Consider the following 16,862-nt stretch of genomic DNA (forward strand, 5'->3'; position numbering starts at 1 on the left):
TTCCATAACAAAGGCGTATTTAATCACTGTCAGGGTCGTACTCACACTTATTCAACAATAAACACAACTCATGATTAAATGCATTAATTCATTTTTACTTACTCCTATTTTATAAGTGTAAAATAGACGTGAAGAGCAGAGCCTCTGTCAGCCGGAAACACCGGGATGCTCTTCTGAATCATTAAAGTAAACATGGACTCGCCTTCTCTGCTCTTATTTATGTAGTTTTAGATTTGTAATTGCAGGGGATGTGGGGATGGGGGGGGTGGGGGTGGGGGGTCTGAGGGTCTCATGGGAGGAAGGGTCTGACTCTTAATTAGCTGCTGATGCAACACGTGTGGAGAGACGAACCATAGAGGACGACGCGTTTTGATTTATTATGTTGGACGCTCTATCTAAAAGGTCCTGCTCTCCCTCACAGGTGTTCACACTTAATATTCTGGGCAGAATTCACGGCTGCTAACGGAGACCAGAATCCCAGCGGCTACAAAAACAGGAGCATCGGACAGACCGTCGTCTTATGTTTGCACATATATTACCTTTTTAACGACCTGTATTTTCTGGCCCGTAAGTCACTCTGTTGTATAAGTTGCATGTATTTCACTGATGGACAGACGACCTGTCCAGGTGCATCCTGCCCAGTAAGCTGGGATTGGCTCCAGCGCCGGATTAAACACTACACAGGATGGATGGCAAGTATTAATATAAGCCGCCTGACCCGCCGCACCACGTGTAGTCCAGATAACACAGCCGCCACGGTTTACTTATGACAAAGTAAGACTTTAACATGAAATCCCAAGTCGACCTCAAATTAAAAAATGAAGGAAAAGTGTGTTATTATACCAGTGACTCACAGCCGCTTTGGAATTCCCTCCAGAAAAATACTGTACATATTGTTGCATTCGTAATTGTGTCGCTGTGCATGAATAATCATCACAGCACGACGGGTGGCATCGCACTCTGCTCACAGACAGTGGTCTGTTGTTTTTTTGCACAGTCAGGATGATCTCTTCTGTTCTAAATGTTTAGGTGCGACAAAAGCAGCTGTCCTCACCAGAAGCAACAGAAAATGGCCCCATTGTCCATCGACAGACAAACGGCCCGTCACGGAATCTGTGCCGTGTTTTGTTACGTGTCGTTTTGCAGTCGTTCATCGTTTTGTCAAAAGACAAAATCTTATTGGTAGAACAAATGTCAGGCTCTGATTGAGGAGTTTTCAGGCGATGAGACGCTGGAGTGTTAAACAAAATAGCCTTTACATTAGTACATTTATAGGAGTACATTTAATTGTTTTCAGTCCTGATGTTTGTGCTCTTGGCCAAGTTTTAGAAAAGTGATGCATTCTGTTATTAACTTGGAATAAAAATGAGTTATTTGTCCCATAAGGTGTTGAATGAGAAATTTCAGTATTCAAAGCCTGTTAACACTAACAAAAAAGTGAAAGAAAATGACCATTCATATTATTTAGGAAAATGTGATTTTACTTTTACCTTCTGAGAGAAACTTTCCCTCAGTGTCTGCCGTGAAAACTTCTGTTCCTTGGACAAATGTACTGGACGACCCCGGCGTAAGAAGAGTAAACCAGCGATGAAGAGGACAGGAAGCAGTCTTTTAAAACTCAACGTCAATAGTTCCCACAGCAAAACAGGAAAGAAAGTTGCCCTATGAAATTTAAATAAACTATAAAATACCAAAGGAAGCTGAAAGAACATCAACAGCCAAACTGAAGTTCTGCTCGTGTTTTTTATTTAATTTGTTGTGAGATCTCATAACAAGCTGGGGCTTTTTTTTTCTTTTTCTTTTTTATAGATGAGGTCAAAGGTCGGACCTCTCTTTAAAAACACCCCCCCACACACACAAACATGTATACACACACGCATACAAGTGCACGCACCCTCATGTCACAGAGGATGGAGTCGTCATGCCAACAGCAGACATTACTGCTGGTTTCATCACAGAGACAATCCCAGGCTGGCCTCAGTGTGTGTGTGTGTGTGTGTGTGTGTGTGTGTGTGTGTGTGTGTTTATAGCGATCTACACCCCCATCACACACACTCATGCTCATACCCTCTCACACACACACACTGAGAGGTCACCAGGGATGATGCAAAACTGAGATAAGAAGGCACTTAAATACTGTATGCGCGCGTGTGTGTGTGTGCGTGTGTGTGCGTGTGTGTGTGTGCACGTGCACAGCAGATGAAGGGGGACGAATTGAGAGAGGCTGAGATATTAAAAAAAACACTTCTCCTGTTGCAAAGACCAAAGAAGAAGAAGAATTAAAAAAAAAAAAAAATCCCATAACAATTATGACTGATAAGAATTGTTTAATAATCCCAGAAGAGCTCGAACCCTCAAGGCTGCATCGTTACCAAAATCAAGATTTCAACAGTAGTTAGACAAACAAATCGTGGTTTGTTTGTTTCGTACAATCCGGTGTATTGATTTTGCGACATACTGCTTCACGAAAGCTGTAGTTTTAACTAAAACAAAGAAGAAGAAGAAGAAGAAATAAAACCTCATGATCATGTCAGTATCTTCCAACAATGAAGGTTCTCCTGCCGGCTCAGAGAGCTTAGAGTGACCTTGCTCCTCCTTACATCAGAGATTTGCTGTCACTTCCTCCCCATACAATTCCTTCACATGTTTCTTGTGTGCGTCACGAAATCAGCTGCGAGGCACTTTTCAAAACTGTGGAAGAACCCGTCTCCGTTTCTGAGAAGAGTAAATACAAAGTGTCTCTGGCTAAACCTGTGTTGCCGTTTTTTTGGTTAATTATGTACATTTTTACGTTGTTGTTGACTTTCCTTGCATGGTTGAATTTATTTTACCCGCTGAGCACTTTATAAAAGTGCATTAAAAAGTTTGTTTTAAGTTAGTGGCTTGGTCACTGAATCGTATGTGATCATTTCTATCATGCCAAGCCATTAAATGTGCTTATAAAAAATATAGCTCTGCCAACTTAAGCATATAAATGATTGAATGTCAAATGAGCAGATTTTTAACCTGATGAAAACCTCAGTCAAATGCTCCATCCTCTGTGACACGGCAATACACTTTTATGTACGCGGAGAGATTTTGCTTTCCATCCTGTGTGAAGTAATTCCCTCCTTGAACCTCTTTGTGTCTCACGCTCGTGCTGTAAAATCGTTTTTTGTGGGAAAAAAAAACCGTGGGAGGCGGGGAAAGCCTCCGACTCGTCCCGTGGCGAAGAGCGTTTTGAGTCTGTGAAGGATGGATAATCAGCGGTGGAGGTTTCATGGACCACGAGTAATCAGATTAATCTGTGATCCCATTAAAATTATGTGATGCGCACGCTTATATGTGATTAGATTGGCTCTTTCCCGAATGAAATTCTAATTCAATCAGAGTGGGCGGCCTGTTCACGGTCCGATCGGAGTCCGTTGTTTTCCTCCGCCGCTGATTCTTATTCGCGAGCATCGTTTTGGACAAAAAGGATCAGTGGCTTGATAGACATGCTGCTCTTAAAAAATATATCAAAAAATGTTAAAGATTTAATGCGGAGCATTATGGGATACATCCGCTGACTGAATACAATATTCTTGGTTTCATGTACAGCCACGGTGAAGTGATCAATCTGATCACGTCACTCAGCATTCAGGTAAACCCAGTGATCTGATCAGAAGTGATTCAGTTAGAGATCAATTCATCATTTTGTACTTATCATTGTTCTGTCTTTAATTGCACAACATGAACAGAACAGAGCATACGTTTTAAAAGTCTAAATATGCAGGGACATTTTTATTATAATGTAAAGTATAATAATGAAATGCCTCTTTTTGGGAAATGAACAAACAGGCAAATGAACCCCCTGAAAACTGACAGATTTTTGGTAGTGAAGTGTTGCTTGACTGAACTTATGGAAAAGTTATGAAAAAAAAAAGGTTCTAAAATGTGAAGGTCAAACCTGCAAGACATGGGTGTGATTTGACATCATTGAGAACTTACTGTAATATTAGAGGTTTCAAAACTAACAGAGCAGTTTAATGAGAAAATATGTACTTTCGGCTGATTTAATCGGCATTTAGCAAAGACCACAGTGTGAAGAGACGCTCAGGGGTGTTTTATCAGCCAAACACCCCCAAGGCTTTTAACAGCCTTTTAAAGTTCCCAGATTTTAAACTCCGTGTTTCCCTGAGGCTCAATGGATCAGGATGCCCTGGAGCGGGGCGAGAGAGAGAGAGAGAGAGAGAGAGAGAGAGAGAGAGAGAGAGAGAGAGAGAGAGAGAGAGAGAGAGAGAGAGAGAGAGAGAGAGAGAGAGAGAGAGAGACCACCGGAACAGACAGCAGGTTGAGAAGTGGATTTAAAAATGTGTCATTATCACACGCACGCAAACACACACACACACACACACACACACACACACACACACACACACACACACACACACACACACACACACACACACGCTTCCGCGTCACAGCAGCACAGGTGTTCGACAGGTAATAATCCTGACAACGAGGACAATGGAGGTTGTGTGTGTGTGTGTGTGTGCGCGCATTGTTCTCAGTGTGTGTGTGTGTGTGTGTGTGTGTGTGTGTGTGTGTGTGTGTGTGTGTTCTTCTGGTGGCAGGCCGTAGTTGAGTCAGACACTTGGCCTCTGATTTCATCACGTCGGTTATGAAAGAGACAGTAAAGTTTAACACACACACACACACACGTACTCACACACACACGCACGCACGCGTCTACACACACACACACACACACACACACACACACACACACACACACACACACACACACACACACACACAAACAGCTCCTCTGTTTCTTCAATATTTCATCATGTGGCGTTAAAAACACGCTAACCATGTGCAGATAACCTGCCGTGTCTCTATCTTAGTGTGTGTGTGTGTGTATGTGTGCGCACGTGTTTATGTGCGTGCGTGTGTATGTGTGTGCGTGTGAGTAACCAGGTCATCCAGGCTCCCTACCCGCCGCTGGAATGTGTCCGGTCAGAGCGGCGCTGGCGACACGCACAGAGGTCAGAGGTCGCCACACACCGACAGGAAATCTCTCTGAAGACGCGGCGACCTGGTGGAGCAGCAGGAGTCCGTCTGCTCCGACTCCCGCGGGATTAAAGTTCACTCACGTGTTGCCGAGCGCATGTGAGGAGCCGGCGGTGTTCCTTTTGGGCCCGAATGAATGAATGGATCCGCCTCGCTGAGCCGAGCTGCAAGAGATCAGAGGAGAGAGAGGAAAAAAAGAAAAAAAAAACAGCTTGGATTGTTGAATCACTATGAATAGCATGGAGCAGCATGTACACAAGGTTAATATATATAAATATAAAGATGGTCTGTTACATTGGAATGAGCGCACGTCATGATGCGGAGGGTCGTTCCCTTCCGCTCAGGCGATGAATATTTAGGAGGTCACGACGGTTCCAGATTTAATTCACTCAGACTCAAGAGTCCAGCTCTCAGATAACGTGTGAGTGGTTTTTAAAGGTATTAAGGATTTTGTGATGCGTTCAAATCCGTGTTGTTTAGGTCCAAGTCTTGGTAAACCTCTGGTTATGGAGTAGCTGCGCAATCTTGTCCCCCAACCGAGTGATGAAAATACACTTGAAGGGATGCACCGTGTGATAACGACCAAATGCAATTACAGATAACTAAAGCAGATAAATAATATCGACTCCATGAGGAACGTTCTCCGTGTCCCGGGTTATGTAACGTAATCATGATAACGATAATGTAACTTTTGACCACGTTGCCTTCGGTTAAACTTATCACATGTTTTTTTGGTTTTTTTTAAAAATACAAATCATTCAGCCAAATCAGGCATATTGGAGCAGGATTAACTGACACTCTACAGGATCAGGGGTGATTTATTTATTTATTTATTAATTTTTTCCCCAGGAGAGAACCTAGTGGAGGAATCGATAATCATTTCCAGCAATGCATGACTCTGAATCAGCATGCATAAACAGGAAACTCCCCGAAATGGAATGCAGAAAACACTGATGCACCTGTACCTGATGTGACACGTTCGCCTGCTGTCAAACAGATCTGGGTCCCGTCTGGATCTCGGTGCTACGCTATTGCTTTAGCATTAGTACAATTTTTCATAAAAATTAAATAAATAATGGACAGAATTGGCTGCAAAGGAAAGTAAATATAAAGAAATCTTGGTCTAAATATGTTGTGGGAATTTAGTCCTGTACCTTTAATACATTTTTTTATTTATTTAATGAGCCGTATACTTGACGTTATCTATACGACACTTTATCTCAAATGTCCACAGATTTTCAGGAGATATTTGAAGTAGAAAGGAATGTGGTGACGTTGACGTTTGCCTCCCGTGTGGTTCGTATTTGCTTTTATTAAGCGTGACCGGCAGCTTCAGCGAAAAGCCACACATCAGTGCAAACTGAAGTTGTACTGCACAAGTTAATAAATGTATATTACAGGTGAATAGAGGACGCAACACATCAGATGATGATAGTTAAACACCGTTACACAATACTGTAAATCTAATGTTGACGCAACAGTAGAGAATGTGTAATAATAATAATAAATGGTAACACTTTATAATAACTATCTGTTATAAGTAGTTAATAAATCCTTAATAAACTGTTAGCAAATATTCAACAAGCAATGTATAACTCCTTAACTAATGGCTATTAATGGTTTTTTAACTACTTATAACGGATAGTTATTATAAAGTGTTACCTAATAAATTAATGATAATTGTTTCGGAGGCAGCCAAAGTGTCAATATCTGGTTTAATATATATATATATATATATATATATATATATATTTTTTTTTTTTTAAATCAAGACTAACTTCACAAAAGTGCAAAAAAAAAAAAAAAGAAACTATAAAATGTTACATCAGTTCCTCCATCCCGAGGCGAGTGTTTACGTTAACGACGTGACGCACCTGCATTCAGCAGAAATTCACTTGTGCTCATTCTGACGCAACGATCAGATTTACCTCATCGCACAAACATCCTGTTGAGCTGTAAACTGCAGCGAAGCACATTGAACTCATGTAACTCTGAGCTAATTGTTCAAAAAATATATATATTTTTTTTAAACTACAGTATTTAGCCCATAGATAAGCACGTTGGCCAAGAGTCGCAATGAATTGAGGTCAGCTGAGGCCATAGACTGGATGAAATTCTACGTAAATCACATTAATTCATGAGCAGTTTCAGACGTGCTTCATCCGTGGCGCAAAGTGATGAGTTATCGACGTGGAGATTTATGCATTTTCTCAATCTTATTATGGAAATCAGCCGCAACCTTCACTGTGAAGCGTTTGGCAGGTTTCAGATCAGTTCGTTCACAAACGTGCTGGAAAAGATGCGTTTGCCGGCGAATGTGGGGCAAACTTAGAGAGGAACAGATGTGAACAGGCTCCACTGCTGATCCTTCAGTCTGCAGCTTTGAACCAGGATTAAGGTCAAAGGTCACCAGGTGGCTGCGGCTCTGCAGGTCAGTCGTCTGAAGGAAGTCGGACTCTGCAAAACACCTGCTGCTGCTGCTGCACGCTCATAAATCCACAGTTTACATTATTAGAAATTATTTACCGTCCCGAGTGTCAGAAAGTTATGGATTTTCCTACCTGTTCTTGTCTTTATCATTCATGATTTCATTTTTTTTTTTACAGCATTCCTGTTGATTTATTACTGTTTCATGATTACATTAAGTGAAAAGGCCGTATCTATATCTATACATCTATATATCTATATTATATGTGCAATTACCTTTAACTATGTTGTCATCTATCCATGTGTCAATAAACTGTTAAACCAATTCCATCTGTGACACATTCAGATATTCATCGGTTTCAGCTTTATTGCATACATTTTGCCATTAAGCAAACATTAAATCAGACATTGGGGTGTTTCTTACTTATATGAAAAAAACAAAACAAAGCAGAATTTCCATGCACAATAGTAAAACCACGTATTTGTATTTTCAAGCATTAATTTTAAATCAGGGGTTTTCAATGGAAGGGAGAATGACACTGCCCTTCTTGAAGTTTGAAGCACATTAAAAAGCGTAACCGCTGTGCTGCTAAAATACAGTTAATGTTAAATATATGGTGGGTCTTTATACGCATCCGTTTCACCTACGGTGTTGCATCAGATCTCATTTCATTGGGTCGGTTTTTATTTATTACTCCAACAGCACAGAGCGCTGAAAATGTCTGTTTCCTTAGAAATAATGTTTTTTTTTTATCATGATTTCCTCTTAAGAATGATGCACACAGCTGTGAGCCTGAGAGTCCCCCTGACCTTTATCTGACTCTGACTCTGAACATGAAATAACTTTAAAGAGAAAGAAGCACATTTCCCATCTAACCAAACCCCAAGTGACTCTCGGCTTCTTGAACTATTTTCTAAATGTGACACAAGCAGCTGTTGTGTAAAATTAAATGTGACTGTCGGAGGCTCTGACGTGTCTCACTGAGTGGTGGCTTTATTTAAAAAAAAATGATGATTAATAACGGCTTCGGTTTTTTTTCTTCTTCTTCTACTCAGTGAATTTCTTCATATAACCTCCTACAGGAAACTTTGTTTCCTGGAAAACATTTAGTTGAGAGCGTGATTTCTGAAGAAGAAACTATTAAAGCTGTATGCGCGTGTGTGTGTGTGTGTGTGTGTGCTCCAGCACTATGCAGAGCGTGTGTGCGTGCGTGTGTGTGCGTGTGGCTGGCTCCTGGAGTGTAGTGTGCAGGGTGTATGTGTGTGTGTGTGTGTGCTCCAGCACTATGCAGGGTGTGTGTGTGGCTGGCTCCTGTAGTGTAGTGTGCAGGGTGTGTGTATGTGTGTGTGTGTGTGTGTGTGTGTGTGTGTGTGTGTGTGTACAGTGGACTACATGCAGCCCTCCTCGCGCCTCCTGTCTGCTTTTTTTTTTTTTTTTCTGACGACTGATCCGCTCAGGATTGCAACATCTAAGCTCCGCCCCTCTTCGGATGACGACACCGCGCGGCGAAACAACGAAACCAAACAAACCCCTGAGTCAGACCGAGACGAGTCCCCCTCAGAACCGGCTGGAAGTCCCGACCCGCAGTCCCCTCTCCGGAGTCCGGATCTCCGCACACGGAGTTTCGACACCCCCACCCCACCGCAACTTCACTCCAGGCAGCGGACGGACGTTCGGCGGATCTGAGGAGGCTTCGTCCCGCTTCAGCTCCGGATATTGTTTCACTACTTTCAACAAAAAAAAAAAAAAAAAAAAAGTTTTTCTTTAACTCAATAAGTTCAGCTACTTTTTAATTTTTTTTATCGCCCCCCCTCCACAATCAGCTGATTGCGAGTTATACAAGGGGATTGAAGAACTGCCCGCAGCTGATTGACGAACCACAGATTGCGCAACCGGACACAATAAAGAAGCAGCGGCAGACAAAGACGCGCGTCACGTCACGCCGTCTGCAGAAGCAGCAGCAGCAGCAGCAGCAGCAGCCCCCCTCTCGTCCCGGACCCTCCAGGATCAGGCTTTTCTTTTTACCCTTTTCTCCCCTAAATACTATTCTAATGTCTCCATCCGAGCTGTGAACGGACCAGAGAAACTCCTCCACGCAGCCCGGCTTCCTGTGAACCAGCAGTTTAAGTCTGAAGGTGAGAAAGTCGCATCCTCTTTAATTCTCACTGTTCTTGGGAGTTTGTGTTGTTGTTGTTGTTGTTGTTCCACCGAACTGAGTCTCTCTCATTAACTTGCATCGGATTCATGTTTTTTTTTTTTTTTATTAGAACTTTAATCCAGACTCACCCACCACAAATAAGTTGTTGTGTTTGCCCAGGCTTTACAGGTGCAAAGAAATCCATTTAAATAAATAAAGACAATGAATAGCACTGAGGAAACAAAAGATTCAAGCGACAATACATGAAGGTTGGGCAATAACATAATTCTAAAACCTGCTTCAAACAGGAAGTTATGTTTTCAGGAGGGATGTTGTAATCTTTAGTCTTTCAAAATCCTGCAGGCAACAGCACACTTTAGATTTGATTATATTTTTATTTAATAATGTTGACTAGGAAGCGTCCCCACTCAGGCTCTCATTGACGACTCTATGTTGTTTGTTTCTTACGGGGGTTTTGTTTGGACAGGAATGAGCATTTATCGTTTAAAATGTGCTTTTCACAGATAAAGTGTTCACTTTGTTGTGAGGCAAACTAATTATTGTTATCAGGAGTTTTCCTCTATAATGTGGTGTCATTGTGAGACGCAGCAGGATGTGGAAGAAAATGTCTTTCATTTATTTTAACATTTAAATGATGGGATGGTGCTCCGTGATTCGTCTTTATGTGAGGTCAGTATTAGCGCAATTAAATGTTATTTTTTTGAATGGCTTCGGGCAAAGAGGCGCTGCAGTCAGTCGATTGCACTTTCACAACATGTATTTTGAACAAACTTTGTTCTGAACTCGTCGTCCGTCCACGAGGACAGGTCTCTCAGGAGTGACACATAAATATCTCCAATAGAACCAAAAACTGTCCCAGATTGAGCTTCCAGGTCAGTTTGAGATTTTTTTTTTGTTGGGGGGGGGGGGGGGGGGGGGGGGGGTTAAAGAGAGCGACTCGGCTGCAACTAAAGTAAACCGGGTCAGGTTTGTAGCTGGATTATCCACTTTAGAACGCATGTTGTGAACACGTGAACCGAAATGTATCAGGAAACATCAATGTTTCAATATGACAAAGAGCGGATTGGCGCAGGCAGACGCAACTGTAAACTAGAGACACGAGATTAAAAGAGATGTCAGTAAATATACAGTAACTTTTAAAAAGTGGTTGAGTCATTGAGAGAATCTTTGGAAAAGTCTTGCCTATATTTAGGAAATCAGTCACTTTGTATAATGAGGTTGTTGTTAGCAATAATAAATAAAAGGGAAAAAAACTATTGTTCACACTCATTCAAATCTCTTCCCGTTAACACACTTGAAGAGATTTTAAAATGACAGCAATGAGAAACTAATAAATAATGTAAATAAATGAGCTTTGGAGGAGAACGCTTTGCTGAACATCAAGTATTTGTGTAAAAACAATACATCACATTGAATTCAAGCTGAATTCTCAGAACTTTTTTTTTCTTCTTCCTCCTCCAGAATTGCTGTTTAACTTCGTAATGATCACATCAGTGTTTATCTGAATGGAAACAAACTCAACTTACCGAAAACAACTTATTGGAGACAAACAACCACTTCAGGTGAATCTCACAAAGAGAGTCATTACGTTGAATGAGACGCTTAACTTTTATTGAAACTGAGAGAAATTTAAACTTTTTTGCGGAGGGTGATTTTTGAGCTTTGTTGATGAAATTACTCAAATATGACATAAGAAATTAAACAAAAGCTTTAACGTTCATAGATCTTGTCATGGTGACCGAACAAACCGGTGTCTATGAGTAACGGTCCAATCGAAGCGCAAGGTGCTATTTTTATTTCCTGATGATTTAATCGCCGAATGAGACGCAGTGTGAAGTTTGAGCAGATTGAGATGGGTCATGCTTTTACTCGGTTGGTCACAGTCGGATCCCGGATTGCAATGTCGAACAGAAAGTGATAGAGAAATCATCAGGAGATGTCAAAACACCACTGACTCAGTGTGTGTGTGTGTGTGTGTGTGTGTATGTGTGTATCCATGGGGGTGGATGACGTTGCCACGCCGACACAGTGTGACTCAGAGTGTTTCAGCAGTGAAAGGCAACATTGGCCCACAGCAGGATTTCACTCAAGTCACCACAGTCACAAGTGAAGAAGAAGAAGAAGAAAAACTTTTCCCACACTCTCTCGTACTGTCTGCGGTGGTTGTTGACTGTATTTAAAGCCCGTTTAAACTGTAAACTGTTGTGCTCTGATGCAACGATCTGAAAGCTGAGGCGCCCGTCAGCTTACAGGAAGTTGCATCATTGAAGCCTATAGACGCACGTTGAGCGCGTGGCGGTGTGAGCGGCGGCGACGCAGGACGCGCCGGGATGCGACACTGATATAACTCCTGTTACTGTATGTGAAAATGTCGCTCAAGAACTTTTTTTTATTTTTTCTTTTAAAGTTAGGAGTCGGGGGGGGAGGAGTTTGTGGTGGTATCACCAGCAGAGGGCGCTACTGCACGGTCAACTTGGGTTGATGGGAATGGTTCTCAAAACTTTTTAGTGTGTAGGTCTTTTATTTTTTTATTTAAAAAAAAAATCATCCACATCTACAATGTACAAAGCAGCGTTTTAACGCCTATTCAATCATGCTGCGTTTGTACCATTTTACTGCCACTAGAGGGAGCCATCGCCACTGTTTGATAGTCAAATCAATGATATATATATATATATATACACACACACACATACGTGTGTAGTGGAGCCTGTAGTTAACGCAACCAGCTTGTCAAACAACCACTTTAGTGTGGTTTTTCATTTATTTATCAGTGTAAACATGAAAGTGTCAATTTGGTCTCATATTGGAGGAAAGCCACCAGAGTTACATCAGCTAACTTTTTCAAAGCTACAAAAACTTTAATCTTGTGACCATCTCTGAGGCTGTGTGGATGGAAAATGGACTAAACAGTATAAGCAAAGGCCCATGCCACCTTCATTTAAGTAAAACTTCCTCTGAACCACAAAAGCTACCAAAATCAAATAAATGTGACTCAAATTTGTACTTTGTACTCTGCGAGTCAGTAATTATTTCTCATATGTGTCACATTTGTTATTACAGCCCATCAATATATAACAAGTCTATATATGAACATAGCGTTGTGAAATAATTAAGGTGGCCTGGACCTAGTCAGAGAATGTCATTCTATGGTTGAATCCGTAAAATCTGACATTACAATCCAGATAACCCACAGCTCGGGTGACAGCTGGCAACACTGGAGACGTATTTCAACATCAAGCCACAATTTGAGATTCTCAATTGGATAAAAAATGTATTTAATCAATTGCATGCTGCTCAGTTAGATGGTTCCACTCTGTTCACACACACGGTTCTTTGGAAAACTATAACAAAGGATGTTTCTAATAAAAAAAAAAATGACTCACTTCATCATGGAGTTGATGCACTTCCCTTCCCACGAATGAGACGAATCATCCACTTTGTTTCTGCACGTGACGTGTTGAAACCATTGTTCGATGGGAGTTCGTATTTATAAATGTTTGAATCCTCTCTGGTCGTTTCAGTAAAAGTATTCAAATTGATCGCGCGACTCGTTTTGTTCCTCCACCACCAGATGAACATGAACGCGGCCTCCGCCCAGTCTCAGCGGTGTCTGAAGCGGCTGCTGGACGAGCCGCAGGACAACTTGCTCAAGTGCAAACGAGCCCGTTTGGCCCCGCCGCCGCCGTCCACCGGCCTCGCGCCCTGCCTCAGGCCCGCGAGCCCCACGGGCGCCGCCCCCAAAACCAGCCAGAGCCAATCCCCTTTCCGTGTCGGGCCGTACGTCCTTCTCCAGCGGTGCGAGCGCGAGAACACCTACAAGGCCGTGCACGCGGCCACAGAGAAGCAGTACACCTGCCAGGTAAAACAAGCAACATTTATTTATTTAATTATTTTTTAAATACATCCTTATAAGCCCCCGTTGAACCAATGCGTGTGTTTCATACGGTCATACATTGTTCTGTTTGCTCAGGTGCTCCCGCTGCGAGGCTACCAGGAGCGCCTGGCGGCGTACGCCCGGGTCGGCAGCCACGACAACATCTGCGGGCTGCTGGACGTGGTGGTCGGCCACGAGAACGTGTACGTCTTCCTGCCCGGTCACCACGGCGACATGCACGCGTACGTGCGCGACAGGAAGCGCGTGAGCGAGGAGGAGGCGGGGCTTCTGTTCACGCAGATGCTGAGCGCCGTAGCGCACTGCCACCGCCACGGGGTGGTGCTCCGGGACCTGAAGCTCCGCCGCTTCGTCTTCGTGGACAAGTACAGGTGAGACCCGGGGGGGCGTGGCGCGACTCTGACGTCATACGACAAACTGCGGTGCCGCGCGAACGTCTTCGAGAATCGGCAGAAGTCGCAGCATATCGGTTAATTATGCAGTTGCGAATAAAGATGATTAAGTAGTTTGAAAATTTATGAGAAAAAATAATGCAACTATTTCTTACTTAAATTTGACTTGTAGATGGTTATAAAGAAAATAAATTTTAAACTTACTATTTATTTATCTTGCTTTTATCTCGTGCTTATTTCTAAGTGCCCATGTTCCGTTCTGTGTTTTACTTTATGTCTTATACCCAGATATTTTTATATTTTACTTTTATTTCTATTCTATCGTATTTTATAATATTCGTATGTACCAGATTGCTGCAACAAAACAATTTCCCTTCGGGGATGAATAAAGTAATTATCTATCTATCTTATCTATCTATTTGATTCTGTTAAAAACATGAAGTTTATAATATTGTAGCGAATTGTTTTGAGTAGAGATTCTTTTAAGCCAGCTGATCATAAGAGGCTTTTATTTTGACAGGAACACACCCAACTGGAACTTCATAGCAGGGCCAGACTTTACACCACACATTTCTCACTCATGGTTGCCCACCAACATCTAACAAACCAAACTAAACTAGATGAAATAATTAACTACCTGAACTGAGGAACAAAAACAACACAAGCGAAAGTCAACACACACCTAATAATAACCCTTAATAACCTCTGGCAACCCATGATAAAGCGAACTCCCATCATGCCCTGCAGCGACTCCGTGATCAACTCCGTGATCGCTACAATATTGTTGTATAATGATGTATCTCCTCGGAATGACTCACTGTATTATAATTAGCAGTGTCCGTGAGACTGACATTATAAATACCGACGGTACTAATAAACTCCTCCTGCTGGTAAACTTGAAAAATGAAAGTCTCACCTTTTTTTGATGTCCTGCAGGACCCGCCTCGCCCTGCTCGGCCTCGACGACTGCGTCCTCCTGCACGGTGACCACGAGGACGACTCTCTGAGGGACAGGCACGGCTGCCCGGCCTACGTCGGCCCCGAGCTGCTGACCAACGGCGGCCGGTCCTACTCGGGCCGCGCGGCGGACATCTGGAGCCTGGGCGTGACTCTGTACACCATGCTGATTGGACGCTACCCCTTCCAGGACACGCAGCCCGCCGCGCTGTTCGCCAAGATCCGCCGCGGCACCTACAGCCTGCCCGACTGGCTGTCGCCTCAGGCCAGGTGTCTGATCGGCTGCATGCTGCGGAAGTCGCCCGCCGAGAGACTGAAGGCGCACGAGCTGCTGGCGCACCCGTGGCTCACCAGTCCGCGCACGCCGCCGCCGCACAGCGTGCAGAAGACGCAGCACGGCTCGCCGGCGAGCGCCCAGAGCAAACAAGACGACGACCAAGTGGTTCCAACGTGGACTGAAAAACATTAAGTTATATATGCACACACACACGAAAAACCAACTGAGTGGCGATAAATCAAAACTATACCTGGGAAAACCAAGTTTGAACTTTCAATATTGACCTCCACTTTCACAATTTTTAATTGTCGGATACAATAAGCACTATTACAGTTGAATATCAAATCTAAATGCTGTAAAGGTGGCGCCGTCTGTTCACCATGACGAAGCAGTCCATTGGTGAATGTGTCTGCAAATATAGAATTGAAGAGAATCATTGCAATTCAAATAATGAAAAATAAAAGGCTTTTGGTGCAACAAAGACAAATAACGTGCTTGGAGTTGCAGAATGAAACACTAAAGTTTTCTCTTAAATTATTGACGGTTTTTAACTTTATACCAAATGTTATGGACTTCAGGACGAGGAAACTTATTTACGCAGCCACTCAGTTGTTTTTTTTCTTTACAAATGTCGACTAACGTGAGAACATGAACACTACAGACTCACACTGATCCTGGAATACTTGACCCTCGTGTGCCTTCATGTCCCAGTAGCTGCGTCTCGGCCTCAACCTGAACCCGCGTCTCTATAAAATCACCATTTTGAGCTCCAAGTGTGTTCATGAATCTCGTACTTTTGACATCTTACAAAGTTTGTCTCGACCCAAAAGTGGCCAAAAGCCACACTAACTTGACCTTCAAACATTTCCAATGTTACCTGAACGCACCGTCTGAACGCTCGAGAGAGGCGGCGCCTGAACCGGGACGCAGCTTCTTCCTGTCAGTGTTTACACTTCTGATTCCTCCCTGTAATTCTGAGAACGATGTGTCAGTGTTTGGAAAAGTCACCAGCAAAAACACCGGTCACCCGTTAAGTGACCGAACGCAGCTTCAGTGTTTCTTTTCTTTTTTTTTTCCTGCTCTGACGCACCGGTTACTGAAAATATGTTTCTTGTTATCTTAAGATCAAAACCTTGTACGGTCATTTTGTGGTTCAGAACTCCCCCCCCCCCCCCCCCCCCCCGTCAAAAAAAAAAAAGTTTATTTTGAAATAATACTTCAGTTTTGTTTTGTTATACGCCGATGAACAGTTTTTCATGTAAGAGGACATCTGATCTGTTTATTCTTGGGCTCTTCTGGCCGTCGACCAGAAATAAGTTTCATTTCCAATGACAATAAAAACCATTTCCACCGCGTCACCATAACCGGAGAATTTGATCCAGTGATGACCGGGGTCGGGGAGAGATTAGCGGTAAAGAAAATAAACAAAGTGATGATCTTGAGATAACAGGACTGAAGGTGATTTTGACCCAGCATTAGGGCTTCTGGGGTGCTTTGTGATTTAGAGCTCAGTTACAGCTGGAGAAGAGAAGTTTTTTTTGTAAACAAAAAATTTAAATAAAAATGCCTCTGTTTCAAACTTTTTTTTGTATTTATTTACTCTTAATCTCCAACTAAAGATTGGAGAAATACCTACAAAGTGGTCCAGATCTGTTTCGGAATGACACAGTGAAACTGTTTTCAGTGATTCAGGGAAAAAAAAAAAAGCCTTTAGAAATGTT

At 42.7% G+C, this 16,862-nt stretch overlaps 1 protein-coding gene across 2 annotated transcripts; it reads left to right on the forward strand.

The window, feature by feature from the left end:
* The first annotated feature begins 8,989 nt into the window (after positions 1–8,989).
* trib3 (tribbles pseudokinase 3) lies at positions 8,990–16,808 on the forward strand. 2 transcript variants are annotated; one of them, XM_080494653.1, is made up of 4 exons: positions 8,990–9,597; positions 13,195–13,482; positions 13,594–13,886; positions 14,844–16,731. In XM_080494653.1, exons 2-4 carry the CDS (start codon positions 13,195–13,197, stop codon positions 15,331–15,333), a joined length of 1,071 nt encoding a protein of 356 aa, XP_080350779.1. In that variant the 5' UTR covers positions 8,990–9,597; the 3' UTR covers positions 15,334–16,731. The 2 variants fall into 2 exon arrangements, with proteins under 2 accessions (XP_080350779.1, XP_080350778.1); XM_080494652.1 differs by lacking the exon at positions 8,990–9,597 and adding an exon at positions 11,096–11,182 and having other exon boundaries at positions 14,844–16,808.
* The last annotated feature ends 54 nt before the right edge of the window (positions 16,809–16,862 follow it).

This window comes from Blennius ocellaris (genome assembly GCF_963422515.1).
Source record: "Blennius ocellaris genome assembly, chromosome: 4".
Lineage (NCBI taxonomy): Eukaryota > Metazoa > Chordata > Actinopteri > Blenniiformes > Blenniidae > Blennius > Blennius ocellaris.